We start from the raw sequence: 21158 nt of genomic DNA, 5'->3' as shown, positions 1-21158 counted from the left end.
CCACTACTCCACTCCTGTTCCCCCCTCCCATGGCCCGGGCCTGCACACGCTGGCTCAGTCAGCAGCTGAAAAATAAAATAATAATCAAATATTGTTTTTTTTTTTAGCTGCTGGCTCTGAGCCACTGCTGCCCTGATGTCAATAAACCATACTTCTTGGGTCAGACAGTGCATGGTGCTGAGGTGCAGTGGGTGGACCTGAAACAGTGGGAGAGATGTTTGGGAGACCGCTTTGCTCTCTAACCCTGGGCTGGACCTTGCCGACTTCCAGTTAGTCAGGTTATTTCACCGAAGCACCCCACCCCCCCACGTGGCTGCAACAGCCATCCCTAGCTTGATCACCATTTATTTTTAATACTTTGCTTACAAATGGAGCAGCCTGTTTAATAAATTGTTCCATCTTTTTGTCAAAATGTGTATTCTAACTAATGAACAAAACTTAAAAGTGCACTCACATTTACTGCAGCTCGCTCGAGGACATTGGGGAACATGCACATGTATGCTTATATTTGCGCCTAGGAGGAGTCTGGGCTTTTTCACGTCCTGGTTGGTTTGTTTTTCATATCTACCTTTGTCTTTTAGGGCTTCTTCAGACGAACAATTAGATTAAAGCTAATTTACGACCGGTGCGACCTGAACTGCAGAATACACAAGAAAAGCAGAAACAAATGCCAGTACTGCCGGTTCCAGAAGTGCCTGTCAGCTGGCATGTCACATAATGGTGAGTACACAGCGAGACCTGCTGCAACCAATGCGAGGTTTAATCGTCCAGAAAATAGGGCATTCCTATTACTGTAGCTTATTCACCCCTAAAATCAAGCTCTAGACAGGGTCGAACTGGGACATAAATAGGCTCTGGCACCAAAATAAAAATGGCCCACATTAGGGAAAACAGACAGTTAAAAAAGTGGTAATCTAAGGGAAATCAAAAGTAAAAACTGGCTCATCTGGCCATAAAACTGCCCAACAACTGCTAAAAAAACTGCACACACACTGATCTGTCAGGCCAGACCATTCGGCACTGCCTGGTTAGTCCGACCCTCGTTCTGGCAAGCTGGCACAGTGGTTATAATTTAAATATATTTTGATGCAAGTAAAAAAGAAAAAAAATAGAAAAACATAAAACATGCCCCCCTACATTTTGCAGCCGGATGCCTGCAGTAAAAATTGCAAATTAAAAAAGATAATAATTGCAAATAAATTTAATTTAACAGTGCAGGTGTTAGCAGGCAGAATCCTTTTTTATTTTTAATGCACAGTATAGGAAAACATGATGCTTCTTGGAATAAATAAAATATATTATTGGCTTTGAATTACTATATGTACAAACACATAGAAACAACTAAACCAAAAAGAAAAAAAGGAAAAACCACTGGCAAAGTGTTGGAAAATCATCTTTGGCTCTAAAGTGCTCTTATTTTTTTGTGACTGTGTACATGTGAACAGGTAAAATACAGGTACTCATAATGCAAGACAACCAGTGACTGAAGTGTGCTGGCCCAGTACCCCATGGTTTATGCTGTTTTTGGCAGAAGCAAAATGTGAGGAACAGACCACACTTATCAACAACAATCTTATTCATGGAAAATTCATATACATTTGAGTTTTGCAGAATATTGATGTGCAGAATCATAGGTCTGAAAACCAAGACAACATCTCTTTGAGTAAAAACACTCACCCACCCCACCCGCCGATATATATTGTTTTTGACAATTAAAAAGGCACAAGATCCCCTTCATCTTAGTTCTCTCTGTGCTTTACTGATTCTTCAGGCCTAAAACACACCTCAGTTGTATCCAGAAGGACAGAGACAATTTTTTGTAGGTAAATCCCCATTACCTTGATAACTTAACATCAGCTTTCTTAAAGTTACCAAATAGCTCCATATATTTGAGAGCAGGTTATCATAGGCCCTGGAGTTCTATTTTTTCGTATTACTATTTACTCGTATTTTAGTTAAATTTACTTTCTTGGGCTGAAATAAGGATTCAACATCTATAATGCAATCGATTTGTTAAATGAAATCCCAGGCCTGATAAATTGTGTCCCTGAGGACATGGACTAATCAGGTAATCTTAACTGACCTCTAAATGGGCCTGGCCCCCTAAATCAGACTTGGCCATTACCTCGACGTGCATAACTTACTACAGCTGGCGGTAGAATAATAAGTATGCTCAGTTCAAGTACAAGCAAGTGGAGGTAATGGTCAGTTCTCCACAGGAGATCGAGGCTGTGACCTCTTCATCTTTTTTAGATAAATGTGAAAATATTGCATATGAAAGTTGAGCCTTTTGTTTTACAAACTCAGCTAAACGTGCACAGTCACCAATTAAGGTGCCTTGCACGCCCATTATTGACTGCTTACACATGCTCGGGGTGAAGGAGGTTAACAAATAGGCAAACTCCCTTGGCACAGAGCCCACCCTCTGCACTCATCCTTTCACCATTGTCAAGGTCACTCTAGGAGCAATCTGTAGTGCCAGGGCACTGGTTTCCTGGCATGCAGTCAGCTCACATTGCAATATAACATTCCCCAAGGATCTTTTATGGGGCTACTCATTCACTGATTTGATGGCATGCCCCGGCTTGCAAACACTTTTACAACTCCGGTGTCGATGGCACAATAAAAGAAGAGCATTCGTGTAATATACAGTATCAAGCTATAAAGCTAAAAAGCTTGTTTCCTCTAAATAAATTGCCCTGTTTACGGGCTTCGAACATAAAGATATCACCGCATCCATTTCTTCATATGTGCAAGGCCTTGGGGTGTGGAATTGTGTTTTTGCTTGCAAGGTTTCTGATTTTCGTCCTTTTCCAAGTGCACATTTTCAGTTTAAATTTGCCAAGTTTTTTTTCCCTGCAATTAAATTTTCCTTGCTTATTGAAATGTGTTTTTTCACTCCAATTGAACCTTAGAATACTGGAAAACGTATGCGAAGTATTTCTCTGCAAGTTTATTTTCCGCAGAGCTTTTCATTGCACAATGGTGGTGCACTGAAAAAGAACAATGACGGCTGATTCCAGGTGCAGCAATGATTCGGTTTGAGCTTAATCCGTTTTTTTTCTGAAACATGAGTACAACCATCCTTGTATTTCCAGGCACATAACCACTTTCGAAATGCAGGTTGAAATATGCCAGGAAAACCATTCTGAATTTGGGAAAAACATACTAAAACGGTGCATTACGGTGCACCTCTTTCCACGTGTTATTGCACATTGTAGTTAAAACTTGGAATTGCCCAGCAGAGGCTTGGTAGTACCACGGATTATGTTACACCATGTACAGTATCATCATACGGCCTCCACAGCCTAACAACTAGCGGTATGTTATGCAGAACCATTTTATTCTTGATAATTAAGGTTAAGTGTTGTTTTGCAGTTTAATATAGTGCCTACCACCCCTGTCGAGGCTTTGAATAACTTTGTGGATGGGTAGCACTCTAGTCCTTTGAGCCCAGAGTTAAATTGCAATGTGAGCAGTAAGTGTTGAAAACATGTTTACAGGTTGTAGCATTATAAGAGTAGTGCAGCAAACGTTCTTGATTGACACACAGATGCTACAAAGTGAAACAAGTATTTGCAATGCAGTGGGTCTCGCTTTTGCTCGAGTTAAGGCTATAAGCATTGTAAATTCCTAACAGAACTTTTCTTACCACATAAATTGAAAATGAAAAGTAAAACAGTTGACATTAGCGAGCCGATTCAAAGAGCCATGGCCGCCATGAGCATGAACACGAAGGAGAGACACAAAATGAAAAAGAAGTTTGATCGCAGTCAAATATATTTGCAAAAGTGAAATTATCCATGTAACAGGGTCGATGGCCAAGGCGGTAACAAAACTGCCCCATGGAGGGACAAACGTAAAGCATTTACCAATGATAGCAAAGAATTTTTGAAAGGCAAACCCATGAAAGAGTGAAAGTGAAGGGAGTTCGGTGGGCATGGCTAAGAGTCAACGGATAGATTACAACAGGTCAAAGGGTTTGCACGATCAACCTAAAAATGAAGCCTCAAAAGGTTTCTAAATCTCTGTAGGCATTTCAGAAGGCTTTAAAAAAATCACAACTCCACACACTCATTGTCACCTTGTCACTGGTGTCATTATTCACTACAGCACAGCCGGGGATGGGGGGTGTAGATCAGATGCTCACACTGCTCAAGAGCAATTTTTATAGTGTTTGTTTAAAGTACAGAAATGCTTTGCTGAACAACATCTGACCACAAAGCGTAAATATTTTTATATCAACAAACTCAGCAAAAGCGTGCATTCATAATTTTTATTCTTTGATATTATTATCTTGGGCTCCAATCATTCCTCTGTAAAGATCTTTGCTGTCTACAAATATGTGTCCTTAAAATAGCTATCACAATTGTAAATGAATAGTTCTAATTCCTGATGCATGTTTTTACTTTCAGTTTCTCTTTCCAAATGTTAACAGAACTCGAAAAGGAAGAGCATGCGAATCATTCAGTAATTTTGAATGCTTTCGCAAAAACAAAAAAAGTTGCACTCTTGGGTGGAGCTGCACAAACCTTGTATATAATCAAAGACCAGTAGTTTACTTACGAGATTGAGTCTAATGTTTTGCTTCACAAATCGATTAGACGGAGGCCAATATTTATACTCCTTTGGTGCTAAATTTGCATAATTTTTTTAATGCAAATTCGGTGCAAACCTAACTCCATATTTAAATTTTGACGTTAAAAATGTCTAACTTCAAAATATAGGAGTTTGCACAGTTTTTTGGATGAGTGAACCTACCTTGTGTCAGTGAGATGCAGGGTAGGTTTTCCCATTCAAAAAATGGTTCTATCCCCATATCTCCATATTTATTCCTCTGTGCTAAAATGACACACTGGTTTTGAGACGGGGCTAAATAATGGTGCTAAGCTTCCTTAGCACCATTATTTAACAACTGGATCAGACCAAGCTTTAGGGGACATGTGGACCCATTTCCATAGTTAAACACCATGGAATGGGTCCACAGGAGCCCTTCCCAAGCCCTGGGAACATCCCCACCAGAGGGACACCAGAGGATGGAGGACCCCATCCCAAGTGAGTCCAGGTAAGTATTTTTTAATTTTTTTGTTGCCATTGGTGGCCCTAACTTGGGGCTCTCTGCATGGCACAGTGTGCAATTGCCATGCCCAGGGGCACTTGTCCCCTGTGCTTGCCATTTGGGTGGTGGGCATGACTCTTGTCTTTCCTAAGACAGGAGTCATGTTTTTGGTGGTTGTGCGCTAGTCTGGTTAGGGGCATTTTTTTTACTCTAACCAGGCTAGTGTCATTTTTTCCACACAATCCCCTCCTTCCCTACTGCCACCCACACCGGCTAGCGTCTTTTTTAAAACACTAGCCCAAATATAGCACCGGCTTGTGGCATTCTATTAATACAGCGCCCGGCTGCCATTGTAAAATGACGCAGGCCAGTGCTATACTTTTTGGTGCAGAACTGCATTCCTGCAGTTTTGCACCAAAAGGTACAAATTCGGACCATTCTTCTCATTAAGATGATGATGATGATTATTATTATGAATATAAAGATTATACATATTAATTTTAAATGATTTTATTTTAATTAAGATTATTAAAATTAAGATAAAAATTCTTATTCTTATTGATTTCTTATTGAGATTAGACATAGTCTTTCTTATTGAAATCCGAAGGCTGACAGAATATGGCACAAAATGCTTAACTTCATCTAAACTTCTCCTTCCCCGTGCATGATTTTAGCACAGGGGGATAAATATGGTTCTAAGGCCACAGAGTCATTTTTTGCATGGGAACGCCTACCTTGCATCTTATTGACGCAAGGTAGGTTTCCACGTCCCAAAAATTACTTTGGCACTAGACGGGTCTAGAGCCAAAGTATAAATATGGAGTGAGTTTTGCACCAAATTTATGTTAAAAAAATGACGCAAATTCTGCGCAAAACAAGTATAAACATTCCCCTAGGAGATTATTTTCCGCCTAGATCATGCCAGAGATATCCCCACACCTTCCTCATGAGCACGGCCATGACTTGCTCTTACTGAAGCCCCCCTTAGCAGCCAATGGCAGACAGAGAAGCAAGCATATACACCTACATCAGAACCATGTATCTCACCCTAAGAATAGGCCTGATGCCCTTTTCCGGAGAAGTATCTTGTTCATTTATAGATTTTAGGGTTATTGTTACAGCATCCTGGACTGCTGGTTAAAGGCCCTACATTGTCTAATTAAGTGGCAGAGCTTAACTGTTCTTGCTGTACCTGTTCTGTGAATGCAGAGGTGCCCTGCACCCCCTCCCGTTCTTTTCACGTGCCACAAAAGCACTCTCACACGTGCGGTAGTTCACAATTTTGGCAGCGTTATTTCCATTTCTGCCAAGGAGGCTCCGTGAGTTAAAAGCTTGCTGCTGACATTTGCTATGATCTGCTGCTCATGCACTTATAGTCTTGGCAAGGCTGACTCAGCCTTCTATACTTCAGAGATCCGTAATTACTTACACTGGGTCACAGTAACACCTGTTAGCTAAAGTGCTTAGAAACAGTCGTAGTGCAGTACTAAGTGCTACGGAAAGATAACTGTTCACTGGCTGGAAAGTAACAGATTTGCTTTTAGACGGGAACTTTCCATTTCAAATTAGAAGTGCGTACCAGCAGTAATCTTTCAAGCAGCCAAATGGCAAATAAAACATGCCCTTGTTTACCCTCGTACAAGGCAATAATCATTTTCAGTTTAGAGGTTTAGCATCGGCAGTATTATCATGTTAAAAAGGCACTTTTATAGGTCGGTGGCAGTTTGTGGGAGATAAAAACAGTGCACAGAAGAACAAAGAGTCGTGGGATATAGATGTATATAAGTATAAAACAAGTTATAGGCCAATTTGGAATAGTCATAATCTCATTCTGAATGTTGATGAAAGTTTATAAATTGATATAGCATATATTTATATAATTCCATGGAAATCCCAGCACAATACAAATAATTTCAAACATAGTTGCAATGTCCTTTTTATGTCTTTTTGTGAAAGAATGGTAACACGTGTTTATTTTTCTAATTTACATTTTAAAGGTGATCCTCTAGTCGCTTGGATTGATACATATTGACACTCATTTTCTGCTGTGGCTTTGCCAAATATGAGGTTCACTTTTTAAAAAGGTATAAAAGCACTCGTGTCACCGGCCAAAAAGTTATAGCCCAACAGCGCTGCACAATAATAAAATGACTTTATCTCCAGTGTAACTGAAACCAACGATACCATCACTTGGTTGACATGATTACCTGGTTTTGGGAAATTGATTTCAGTGGGGAAAATAAATAGAGTTTTAATTTCACAATCATGTTGCAGAATCAGATCAGACACCCCCACAATAAACGATTCAACCATGATTAATTTCCTTAAAAAGGTCTTTCACAATTAAAATTGCATTTGACAAAAAAATAATGCATTACATTTCTGTATTGCCCATGGCTTAAAATAGCAAAGTTGGCAGCGATTTGTGGAAGGCCATGTGTGTCATGCGTTAGTGGTTTGCTTTCATTTTATTTTGCTAAAAAAGGGATGCTGACACTATTTGTCTTGTTTTATATTTTTTGTATTGTTTATTGTAATATTCTTATGGAAGAAGACTTCCTTGAAGATTACAGTGGTGGTTTGTGCTGGAAAACTACGTTCACGGTGTTTGTAATACTGGAGTTTTTGCTCACCTCTTACCTCTTTCTTTTGCCTCTTTTGGAAAAAAATAATTGCTGTTTGTTAGCCTTTTTCCCCCTCTTTGTAATATGTTCTGCTTAATGCTTTCTTATAGGCGGTTGCAAACTTTCATTGTACTGCAATCTGAAGGCTCCTCTTTGAGCCTTAATGGTTTGAAGGAATTTGTGGGAGCCTGGATCAGGTATGGGGTGTATAAACTTGCAAAGTCAAGAGGCTCGCAAGTTAGTAGATTTTTAAAAACCTAAAAAATGCGCAGCTCGCTAGGTTTTTTGTAAAAAAAAAAAAAAACAGGAGGAACAGTTTCAGTGTTCCTTTGCACCAGCGGAAATCTATTACCACTGCTGCAAAGTGTGCAAGGCAGAGGGTGGACTATCACCACATAACAGATGTTCTCTGTGCCCTGCTCCGAGACCCACTCTTCTATGCCCTACCTACCACAAGGATTCAGGTGCTGCTCACTTTCCTGGTCCTGAAATTCAGGTTCTGGTGAGATCCTCATCTGTGTACCGTCCCCATAACCAATGACATCCTTCCACTGTGATCCTTCCACACCATCACTTGCAGCCCTCTCCCACACTTTCAGATTGTGACTGTAGGAGACTCACAGGTTTCAGAGATCTCCTGCTTCAAGATGTCACATGCTGGAAACATCGCAGACCACGAAGCATCAGATTGCAACAGGCTGGGGATTTTCCCTAAGTAATGCAACAAACCGGGTGAAGTCTAAAAACTTCACCCAGCTTCATAAAGGCTGAAACTTCCCAACTCATGCTAACTACGCAAGCCTAATACAAATTAAGCCCACCCCCTGCTTATGATTGAGGGAGCCAAGAGAAAGACCAAGGATGTTGGTGCATTCATTTCAAATTGACATTGCGCCTGACAACGTGGCCCACTTGAGTCTGTGTGGGATAAAAACACAACGTTGGTTTGAGTTGCATTTAAGCGTAGCTGTGGAAGGTGTGAGTAGCGCTACCTGAAAAACACCATTCCAATCCTTAGTAAGCCTGCTGCTGAGCAGAATGTATCGACCTGTCATACGAGGAGGTTGATGGCTGATGGTGTCATGGGTTATCAGATTTCAGCTGACTGATGAGAGCATTAATGAAGATTCGTGTCACGCTATCCACGCCAAAAAGTGCTAGGTGAAGTAGTCAGCACTTCAATTGTATCCTTAACTAGCATCCTTGTCGTCGCAGAAAGAAGGCAGCGTAGGCCCTACTCTCCAACTATTCAAGAAGAGACTCCAAGGCGAAATGTGTGTTCTTGTGATATAAACTGATTAGGACCATTAGAATATTTAATCCAGGAATTAGATCCATACGAAGGCAGCAGAACAATTGAAATAGATCTATTTTAGCTGTTAAGGGGAACAACTAACAAGGTAAAAACATGTGCTGTGCAGCACTTTATGATGGACTGTATTGTCAAGGTTCACTTTCTTTTGAGTTTTGTGCAAAATGCAGCTTGAATTTCTTTTGCATTTATGAAATGTACATGGCTCACTATGAGTACACTGGAATTCCTGATGGGGCTGGTACTAGAGTTATCAGCCTTATCGGAAATTAGAAGACGCAGGGAAACTCGACAAACATCTCATTTGTTCCCCTTATATTCCAGCTGTTTTTCAACGTATGGGGAGGGGAAGTTGGACAATGAGGAACTACCAGGAAGGCAGACCCAGAATTACTGAGTTCCATAGCAACTCCTCATTACTCTATCGATTATCAGTGCACAACCTGTAACCCTTCTTAATTTCTCGCCCCTTGGTGCATTGATCTTTCTGTGGCCCTTTTTCTGCTGATGACAACTTACTTGTACAGGCCTCTTCGTTGCACTGTCAGTCAGACGCCTGCAGCTGCTGATTGGCAGTGAGGAGAAGGAAAGACATCTTCACTGATAACGTCATCACATCGCTGGCATTGGTATACATGAAAACGACAAAAATACAAATGAAATAAGTTCCCATTAATGAAAATGAGGCATCATCGGTCATCATAAATTGTCGTCAGTCTAGTCTGTCTCCTTTAAAATAGTCTAAAAATGTATCGGCAGAGCTGTTTCCTGTTCAGTAACTACAGTAACAACTTCGAGACTCAAGAGTCAAGGCTATCCATGAGAATTTCTTGCAAGAGCCAGTACAGTTATAAACGTGGAGACAGAATGCCCTGGGAATCAGCAAATAGAGAAGTTTCTTCACTTTCCTCTAGGTTATGGGAAAAAATGTCCTAAAAGCAATAATCCAGTATAATAAAATATGAGGACACATATAATTATTATATATCATAATTCCAAGCTCTAGTAGGTAAAATGTCATGAAAGGTGGGCTGATCTCCACCTACTTAGTATATTGAACGTTTTTATTGTGAGGCATATAACTTTTGCAATGCACTGCTCAATAACTAAGCCCTGTGACACAGATGAAATCACAAAGGATGGCATCAGTGACTTCACTAACGACATCACAGGCACCTTCGGGGTACTATTGTGAGCAAATGTGTGCCCTTGTAAATAATATGTAGAGAAGCAGATTCCTTCAGTTACACTCACAAGTCGTGCACGTCCTCATATTTATTAATTGCATTTGGAAGGCTGTAGAACCAAATGCAGCAAACTGAAGAATTTGAAGTGCGTATATATACAAAAAACAAAGCTCTATTCACACAAAAAACAAAAGGGGAAAAGAGCAATTGTTTGTGATGTCAGTGATTATATTGATAATGTGAATGGCTATTTGATATGTGATGTCACCGGTGATGTAATCAATTATGTTATTTGTGCTGTCATCTATATATTTAGATAATGAAGGATGCTGCACATACACAGAATAGAAACACATGTAGAAATTAAGTACAATGTCTTCCATTAGAATCAACGTTACTTGCCAATCTCCTGTGAACTATTACCAGTTCATCAATCAATGCATGGAATGGAATATATAACAACGCAATTGATTTAGTGCAACAGTTAAATATTTGTAAGAGAGATTATCTTTCATTGTGGGACGAGAAATAACACTCCAAATAGTAATATAGTGAGAAACACCACACGAAAAGGAAAAATATCATTATTTTTTAATAAATATAACAAGCCAAAACAACAAAAATACAATCAGTAGAAAAAGAGATATGCAATTTTAAAGATTTTGGTGAAAATAGCACTAAGAAGGACACAATACCAACTGTGGATATCTGGTCACGCTAGACCGGGACAAATTCACAAGTTCAGGCAGACCATGATGGATTATAGGCCGGCTACAGGGACCAAGTTAGGCATGCTGAACAAAGTATCTTAAATCCTGGTTTGCAGAGCACTCTGAGGATCTGTGTCGAAGATGAGTTGTGCAGCCAAAGCAATGCGTCGGTTCAGAGGGCAGCAAGGCTACGATGTGTGGTCCTATGTCATCATTGGGGATCCTGTGAATGAGAGCTTGCAGTGCAAAGTCATGCGGAGTCCAGCACGGTTGTCGAGGCTTCTGTCGATAAGGGAAGTGAGAGTCTGCACCGAGGATGCATCATCCAGCAGTAGTTCCGGAGAGGCTGCAAAAGCGATGCAGGTCCTTGCGGTGGGTCCAATCCATACAGCAACGATGCATCAGTTCTGCCAAGGGTTGCTTGCACAGCAGAGGAGATGTGTTCATTCTGCTGGATCTCCAAAAGTCTGGCAGAGAAGTGTATACCCACTTCCAAGGGTCCAGGACTGAGACTGCTGAGACTAACAGATGCAGAGTCCAGGTGCTGGAGTCCAGATTGTTGGAGCCTTTTGTCCTGTCCCTGACTCAAGTCACGCAGCCAACTAGCCTTTAGACTCACTTCGGTTGTCCTGGGTTCAACCAATTTAGGTCCAGTTCTTCCCACCCAGGCAAGAGGACAGCACACAGCAGGTCACCACAGCAGGGCAGCAGTCCTTCAGGGTAGCAGTCCAGCAGACTGGTAGTCCTTTCAGCAGCACATCAGTCAGTCATCTTGGCAGAGTATCCAGAAGTGTATTGAAGAGTTGGTTCTGAGGTCTAGTATTTATACTGTGTGTGCATTTTAAAGTGGGGACTAGTTTCTAGAGGTATGCCTTTGAAGTGCACAGGTGCTCCGACTTCCTGGCCCTGGCTCCAGAATAAGTACAGGGGGGAATACAGTCATTTGTGTGGAGGTAGGGCACAGCAAATTCCATTGTAAGTTGGGCTGTGCAAAGCTCCTACCACCCATCCTGCCAGTGATGGCCCTATTGTTTGTGGCTGCCTAGGAGGAATACAAAAATGCATTTTTTCAACTACTCCCCGTCATGTGATGCAAAGACAGACTACAGGCACCAAATGGCTAAGACAGGGAAATTTCAACTTTCTAAAGGTGGTATTTTCAAAATTGTAATTTAAAATTCGATTTCACTGTAAGTTAGGATTTTTCATTACAATTTGAAAGGCAACAATCATGAACTGGTTACATGTTCCTATTTGGAAATTACAACTTATTAAAAGTAATAAGGTAACTTGAATGTTATCCTATGGGAGAGGTGGGACCTGCAGTAGTGAAAAACTAATTTAAAGAGCTTTTCACTACCAGGACATGTGAAACCTAAAAGTACATGTCCAACCTTTTGAATACACAGCACCCTGTCCAGGGCCTACCCTAGGTGTGGCATATGTATTTAAAAGGAAGTTTGGGGCCTGGCAAGAGATTTATTTTGCAAGGTTGAAATGGGCAGTTTAAAACTGCACACATGCTGCAATGGCAGGCCTGAGACATGTTTGGAAGGGCTACTTAAGTGGGTAGCACAATCAGTGCTGTAGGTCTACTGGTAGCAATTAATTTACAGGCTCTGCGAACAGGTAGTGACACTTTACTAGGCACTTCAAGGTAAATAAAATATGCCAATTGGGTATGAGTCAACTCTACCATGCTTTAAAGAGAAGGCACAAGCACTTTAGCATTGGTTAGCAGTGGTAAACTATACAGAGTCCTAAGACCAGCAAAACAGTAGGTCTGAAAACAAAATGTTAGGGGGGTAAACTATGCCAAGGATGCCAGGACTAACAAATAATATTTTACAAAACAAACCTCAATTTGTGAAATGGCCTCATTTGCATCTAAGCTTACCTGAGTCCAGATCCAGTCACATACCCACTTGTCTGAATACCCTTCATAGGCAAGAATGTTTCATTAACAACATACAAAATGCACCAGTCAAAGCCCCGGCAAGTTAAGGCGTCAAACTTCAAAGAAGTTGAATCTTTGAGTTGCTCCGCTTTGTTTTGTTGGGTCATCTGGAGCCAGCATCCTTCACTGGCAGTGTACTGCCTAGATTCACCATTCTCAAAAACTCTTCTCATCTGGATATTGCTTAAAACTATACTGTTTCAACACAAACGTTCTTGTTTTGTGAGAAGTTTGGATATCAGAGATGTGCTTGATACTAAAAGGAACACTTAGCCTGCCTCAATAGCCATTCAATGCCTGATAAAATATGATCACATTACTCTATCTTGATAGAACATGATTGGTTCCCTGTGCCAGCCCACACCATCTTCAAAAAATGCTGCACCAATTACAAAACAATAAAGACCAATCAATACCTATGCTTATCTTGTAGATAAGCCTACCATCTCTGGTGGATCTTTTCACAACTGCAGCAAGAATACTATCCGACTACAGACTAAGAAGCGTAAAAAAGCAAAAAATGCTGCAGGCCTTTTTATCTATGCACCTGGGATCTGGAACAACATCCCCATATCCATCAGTACCACCCCAACCCTGCTCCAATTTAGGACAATATTAAAGACTCACCTCCTTAAAGGACAACTACATCACAATACATTTAACATCCACAACCCAGCTTCCTCCTCTATAACTCGCTGACTTTAGGTCTTTGAACATGGACAGCAATCCGCTGCTTTTTGGCTAGGTTTGTGTTATAGAAGTACAATATTCATAGATACATGAAGAAAGAAATTATGAAGGAATGTATGAGAGGATTCACAAAAACGTGACCTTGGCACGATAGATTGGCCCTCAGTTTCAAAGTAGTAATCACTAATAGTCCTTTTGAGTCTGTTGTGAGGTGTGATCTCCATACGTTTCATTTTTCTCTTGTGCAAACATTAAATTTATTCTTAAGTCAGAATAGTTAGTTCTTCGGTACCGCGTGTACAGCTAGCAGAACTGTTTCAAGGTACTGGAATGAATTATGTGTGCAGGCATGAGCTGCACCATGTGGTTCAGAATTCAGAGTAGTAGATACCGAAATTATCTCAAGCAACTCCTGGTTTCAGGCCTGGCTCCTAGTATCTGCACATACCACTAACAGGGTGAAAAGTTTGTATCAGTGTAAAATTAATCTTCAAGAAGCAATTATTTGAAATGGGGGTGTATATTATAAAAGCGCAGATGCGTATTAATGCAGTCACGTTGATATTACATATTGTGCCACTCGAGAAACGTGTACTACAAAATCAATTAGTTGGACACTCCGCTATCAGCACTTTTTTAGAACATCCTTGCTAGCGGTTTGTTATTGTTCGCTATCGTGTTGGAGAAGATGCCGTTTTACCATGCTCAAAATAAACGTTTTTAGCTAGTCACTGACATAGTGGGTCACACAGGTCAATCTCTTACAAACAAAGTTACTCCAATCAGGGACATCTTAAGGATTTTGGGGGCCCTGCGCCAAACATATTTAGTGGGGGGGGGTGGGGTGGAGGTGCTCCTGTTAGGAACAGTTTTGAATTTATGATGCAATTTCAGCTCTTTCAAGCCCTCTTCGACCAGGTCACTCACAGGGTACAGGCACACTGATCCAAATTTTAAATGTGTTTACATTCTAAAAGTGTTTATATCTAATATTCAAGGATCGTGACGTGAATTATCAATATTGTAACACAGCCGCAACTCACTATTAGTGCAAATAATATATGTGACACCCTCCCATTTCACATATGTGAGTTCCTGTATTTATCAAAAAACAAACTTTTTAATGGATGTTGCATGTAACACATTTCTCGGAAAATGGCTTAAATAGGCACTCACACCTTACCCACACTAAACATAAAACAAAGCAAAACAGTATGTAAAACAATCTTAGAATTATTCAAGGTCATCAGATCAATACTCTCTGCAAAACAGAGTGGGCTCTATCAGGGGGCCCCTAAAAGGCTGGAGCCCTGGCCGGAGCCTGCTTTGCCCATGCCTTAAAGAGCCCTGACTCCAGTTCAGAGATGTCCACAGACTTCCACTCGGGTGGGCTATCCTGGTGATCGGGGTATGTCACCGTTCTCATTATCCCCTAAGGGACTCTGCGAGACACCGCCTCACATCATGCAACATCACGCACTTTTTTGAGGGGCACGTGGTGGACGCCAAGATGTTACTTGAACATCACGCACTTTTTCAGGGGCACGTGGTGGACGCCAAGATGTTACGTGTTAGTGACAGTGCTCTGTTGACAGCTGAGCCCTAAGGGAAAAAGAGTTATGGTACGGAAGCCGACCTGCTGCTTTGAAGAGCACATATTAGCCAGTAGAATTACAGGCCAGACACCATTCCAACAACCCCTTTCTAAACAGGGGCAGAAAACAAGTTAATCATGCTGCCTGGGTGTGGAAAGGATTCAGAATGCAAGACCTTATCAGATCTCGTGCGATGGAACTGCCTATCTGAACTCACTTTACCTCTGGGAGGTCACTGCCGGGTTCTTTTTTATTATTATCACTTTTGTGGCCTAGAGAGAGATATTTTACTCTGTGTGTCATGAGGTTGTTGGCCTGCTGGTTTTCTCTAAGACTTGTTAACTCGCTGAGACTACATTTTAGAGCCGATATGACTCGCACAATTCAGTTAAAAACATACAGAGCAAATTTGCTTGCAGGATACATCAGTGGTTTGTGGTGTCTCCTCCCCTACTCTCAATTTAGTTGTGATGGTCTAGGCAGGATAGCTGAGCTTGGTCGCAGTCATTAGCTTTTGCGCCGTTCACCGAAGGGGTGATATTCTGGTGCAGGACACGTTTTATCTGCAAGTATTGGCAACAATATACTCTGTCACTCGACAAGACCAATAGAGTGGTAGACATGGTGTCAACAACTGTGCAACATCTTGCAAGACTGCCATTGCATTTATTGATGTAAGCGAGACAGCATAGTTCAGCTCCTGGATTTGTTATGAATGTAAACTTCAACATAAATAAAACAATAAAAGGCCCAGTTTTATGTTCAAGTACTTATCTGTGAACAGGAGGGGTTAGGGTGCATTAAAAGGTGCATGTCCTGAAAAAGGTTGCACTGAGTTTACTTACTGAGTTTTAATACTATGTTGTAATTGTTTTAAGTGGTGTGATAGAAGAGATTATATCTGAAACATTCACATCAAAGAAACATCAGAGGCAAGCACATGATGTCTGCTGGGTGTAAGCTTTAACACAAAGCTCTCCATGGCAGGGTAGGATGGCATAGTAGTCAGAGGAGTCAGCACTGTGGAAATGAATAAGGCTGCAGTGAGATGAGTGTACATCCCTTGGCTCAGCTCCACAGCACCAGAACCACCTCCTGATGACAGCAGCGAGCCTGGGTTTGGCCTCAAATGGCAACAGCGAGGATAAAAGCAATATCCTAACCAAACATAAGTGTGCATAAGAGGCTGTCGAAAACCCATAGTACCTGTAAATCTAGCCAATAGTAGTAGGGGATGCCCTGTCAGCCGCCTGCAGTTCCTTCCCTCCTCCATATTCCAGACCCAGATGTCCAGGAAAGAGCCTTCGGTCTCCTGCGGTTCCAGTAAGGGAAAAATGGCAGAAAGGTTTAATGGCATGGATATGTCTGAGAGTGCGGTGGTATCAATAGTGGAGAATAGAAACAACTTCCTTAAGCTAGTAGTGGGGTCTTTAGGCCAATGGAGTTCAGGGAGAGAAAGTATCAACCATGTGACAGTCTAAGAATGGGACAGGACAAACTATTATAACACAGTCAGAACTGAGGCCAAGGCAGACACATGATGTTATACGGCCAGTCAGTGAGGATGGAAGATACAGCAGAGGCAAAGTATATGAGAAGAATGTAATACATAGGAGAGAGACTGAGTGATTGAGAAAGGGAAAACTATCGAAAAGTGGAGAAAAAAACTTGAATGCCTTGTTAATTAAACCTAATGGACAATATAGTGTACTGTATAAACATAACAGAAGCCTCCATTGAAGCTTTATCAGGGGCCATGGAATGAGAAAAGCAATATGGTGCCGAAGAATTAGCAAGGCAAGGAAGAGGAACAATTGAGGGAGTAGCCAACTGTAATAGCCATTTATGGGTGAGCCAAAGTATTTTTAGGTGAATGGCCCGGTATGGAATGTTTTTTTTATGCACATTAACAGTGATTTCTGGAAATCTTGTCTCCACGTTGAATAGGTGTCCTTATGGTGGTGATTCTCCTGTAGTTTAATTTGTTAACATATTTTATCCCATTAAAGGTATCCAATTAAGGAAAAGGTGACTAGCAATGTGTTTGCCTACATTTCTTCATACGGCCAATGTATGTTTTGGACAATGTGCTGCTTTACTATTCCTTTTAGTTTTCTTTCTCCTCTGCTGGCTCACAATGCCGTAGGATTTTACAGCATGGTCAACAATTGGCCTCATGGGTCTACTGCTCACCATCTGTTTCATCTTCAGTCTTGAGCTTGCTCCCAAGAGCCAGAAAAGAGTCTTAAGAAATGTGCCAAAGTCCAGTTACGGCTGGTATGGGTTGCCACATCCACATGCAAGATCCCCTCCAGGAGACCATGTTGGCAACCCAGCTAGTAAGGAGCAGGAACTTTGCAAGAGCTGTATCTTCCAGCGTGGGTATTGCAAAATGAACCCTGAGACCGAATGACACATTAATCACAAGGCGTTACTTGTTTCCAACATTGTACATTTTTTCAGGCTGATAACCAGAATAACTGGGCGGGGGTGTGTGTTTGGAGAAGAGAAACAAAATGTGTCGGGTGGCGGGGGGGCAGAATAAGGAGGGACAGATGAAAAGTGGAGAGGAGGGGATAAAATTGAGAGATTGGAGATAGTGCAAGAGGGAAAAAAAGAGGACTGAGGCAAGGAGAGGACAGGAGAAAAAAGAGGTGTCTGTGTAGAAATGTATAAAGGTTTTCTCTCCCAAACTTCTTGCGCATTATGCAACTACTACCCACAGTTCTTCATGTATGTTTGAATGTTAAAAGTCAGAATTTACCTGCCTTTGCATGTTGCTTCCTGAAAAATATAGGCAACATATACCCGGTTCCATGGTTCTGGGGAAAATGGTTTCAAAGTTAAACCAGCAGAAAACAGCACATTCATTTTCAGCTCCAACTACTACTTGTGAGGAAAGATTGCCAATTTGCAAGAAAGAAACCCTTGAAATAGCAAGCAAGCAAGAAAAGCAGAAACGTCTGTAAACTATATGAAGGGCAATATAGTAGATCAATGCAAGGCTTCCTTTATGTGATGAAAAGTTCTCACATGACTAGGTTTGTGGAGATTGACATGAGGCAGACAGAGGGCATTTCAGATAAAAAATAACATTTCACACAATCTGAGACATACAACACTCCAATTGTGCACGTGTTTCATTAGTGTCAATTCTCAACAGAGTACCAAAATATTGTTGACACTTTATCATATGACATAAATATCATGGTATAAATAGAGTCTACTAAAATATTGCCCCATTGCAGTTCATAATAGGAATTCTACACCCAACGGAACAATAGATTTGTAAACAAAATTTAGGACACATTATTTATGCTAGACGATATTTCTTTATGCGATATTCTGCTATACAGTACACCTGCCAGTGCTGTTGCACACTTATTTCCGCCTAACTGACCACAACATTTCTTCAAACCTTCTTTGTCAGTTAATTTTCAAAAGTTGTGGCTTGTTGCTGCTTTACACCTGGTTGACAATCACATGCAGACTGGCTATCTGACTAGCATCTCTGGTTAGAAGCACATGCTAGGAAGTTGATCTGTGTTTCTTTTCCCTTTTTTATTAAATTCTGCCTTTCTGTGGTAACTTATACCAACCTCTTCCTTTTTACGCTAAACTATACTTTCAAATGATTTCTCTTACAGAGGCACAGTACCTTTTTAAAAACTTTGGAGGAACACTTGCCTAGCAATATGTCTAGCTAATTTGGGGCATATTTATATGCCCCTAGCGCCACCTTGCTTCACATGAGTGTCATGTTTTTTTGCTAATGTGGCCCAATGAGGCCAAAGTCCTTGCGCCATATTTACAAAGTGGTGCAATGCATGAATTGCACCATTTTGTAACCCTTTGCACTACATTATGTCTGTGCCAGGCGTAATGTATGCAAAGGGAGGGGGTTACCCCATTAGGGGGGGTGAAAAATGACGCAAGGAAATCTAACAGATTTCCTTGCGTCATTTTGTACAGCACTTTAAATGCCTACTCAAAGCAAGCATTAAAAGAGGGCTTTCATCATTTATAATGGGCCCCTATGTACTCTGTAGGAGTAGCGCTAAAATTTTGGCACTACTCCTGCAGAGTACATAAATAGTGTCAATAAAAATGATGCTATTTCCCCCTAACCTGCAGCATGGTGAGCCGTATCTTAGATACACAAAGTGGTGGTAGGGGGATTCTAAGGGGCGCAAGGAAAGTGGCGCTGCACTTTGTGCAGTGCCACTTTCCTTAAATATGACCCTTTGTTCCTTGAATATGATCTAATCAGAGGATGTCATAAGGGAGAAGGACATTTCTTTCATTTGAGCCCTAACTTTCCTCCGTTCGGTGGTTCTGAGGTCTTTTACCCTAGCTCATTTTATCTCCCAATATCTGTCAAGCTTCCAGAAGTATATTGTTGTTGTGAATGGTACTTGGTTCTTTTGTTATATATTATCAGACCCCAAGAGTTGCAGGAAGTGCCAAGGTTTTTCTTGGGAACTCGTTGTCAGTGTTACTCAATGCTGTGGTTGTTGAAAACGGAGGCTGCCTTTTATTGATTCCTCTTCACACACTTTTCTTTCACCACCATACACTTGCTGTCTCGTTATATTACACATGCAGTTTCCTTTTCATTCCTGCTTTCTCCCTCTGTTAATGTTTTCATATTTTCCCTTCTCTCTTCTTTCTCCCTTTTCAGCTTTTTTCTCTCTTGCCCTACGTCAAAGTCTCATGATGAAAAATAAGTCCTGTTCCCCAAAAATAAGTGGTGATGCCGACCACCTGCAACCACCCACACAAATTAGTTGCAGGTGAAAAGGACACCTGACCAGCCATTACCAAGATGTTACTAAAGTCTTTATGGGTGGAATTTCTTGTGAAAATATCGCAAGAATTTAACTACAAAGTGGCTTGTTACTCTTTTTGTAATACAGAATGTAACTGTGCAGGGCATCTATCATGACAAGTGGCTGTAGAACCAACCACTCCTGTGGAGCATCTCTTACTATATTTTGGGGGGTTGTATGAAGGATTTTCTCATTTCTTCTTTTAAGGACATTTAAAAAAGATTTACCACCCCTTTACCCATATCCCCATTCTGAGTATTGGTGAAATTATTGTCACTCCAAACCCTCCTTTCCAAGAACATGTATACAAAGACGTTTGTAGTCCTGAAGAGCTGTAGAAAGGATGCCCTGCTCCTTCTGCTGCAGAATATTGTAAGAAGTAATTGACCAATATCCTGACGATCTGTGGTTCCTCCAATGGTTAAAACAATTCTGTGTTTCTCATGTCCTCAGCATATTAACTTTTTCATCCACATATTAAAGAAGCAACAAGACTCTAAAGAAGGCAGAAGAGCCCACTAAAGCAAGTAAACACCTTGACCATTCAACACTGTGAGCTAGGATTACATCCACAAATAGTCCATGATAGATTGTGATTGGCCAGTATGAGTTCACTGAGTACCCAGGAATAATTTCAATTTGTTGCTGTACTCCATCCTACATGAAATCTTAATAGACTAGTAACACATTTGACCATGCATTCACATGCACACTCTTATTCACAGACACAGGCATGAACACACACACACGGACACATGCATTTATGTAAATGCACAAAGTGACATGCCCAAGCCCACACATACATAGAGACATATGTCCACCAATTAAACCCTGAAACCCTGAACGTAAATCTACAGTGCATTCCCTACTATTGAGAGGGGTGACACGGATTTCATTAGATGTACACCAGGAATGTAAGCTTCAGGCAACCTGTGGCCACTTGCCTGTGATTTGCACTTACATACCTGCAGGCTATTGGCCCGATTTAGAGTTTTGTGGCCAAGGTACGCCATTATAGGAGCAACAGAGTACCCTGTCCGCCAAACCATTGTTCCGCCAACCTCATTTAGCAATGGACTAAGGGGGTCATTCTGACCCTGGCGGTAGGCTACCGCCAGGCCAACGACCGCGGATGCACCGCCAACAGGCTGGCGGTGCATCCATGGGCATTCTGAAAACCGGCGGTGTCCCGCCG

At 41.2% G+C, this 21158-nt stretch overlaps 1 protein-coding gene across 2 annotated transcripts in view; it reads left to right on the top strand.

Moving 5' to 3' along the window:
• Positions 1 to 21158, top strand: part of PPARG (peroxisome proliferator activated receptor gamma) — a 192563-nt gene that overhangs the window by 91678 nt on the left and 79727 nt on the right. For both annotated transcript variants that reach the window (XM_069206652.1, XM_069206654.1), the window contains one exon: positions 582 to 720. In XM_069206652.1, coding sequence (XP_069062753.1) covers positions 582 to 720 — 139 coding nt within the window. The remainder of the gene's footprint in view (positions 1 to 581; positions 721 to 21158) is intronic.

The sequence above is a fragment of the Pleurodeles waltl genome, chromosome 9 (genome assembly GCF_031143425.1).
Source record: "Pleurodeles waltl isolate 20211129_DDA chromosome 9, aPleWal1.hap1.20221129, whole genome shotgun sequence".
In the NCBI taxonomy this organism is placed as follows: Eukaryota; Metazoa; Chordata; class Amphibia; order Caudata; family Salamandridae; genus Pleurodeles; species Pleurodeles waltl.
The sequence above is the reverse complement of the archived record's forward strand: the minus strand, read 5'-3'. Positions and strand labels throughout refer to the sequence as shown.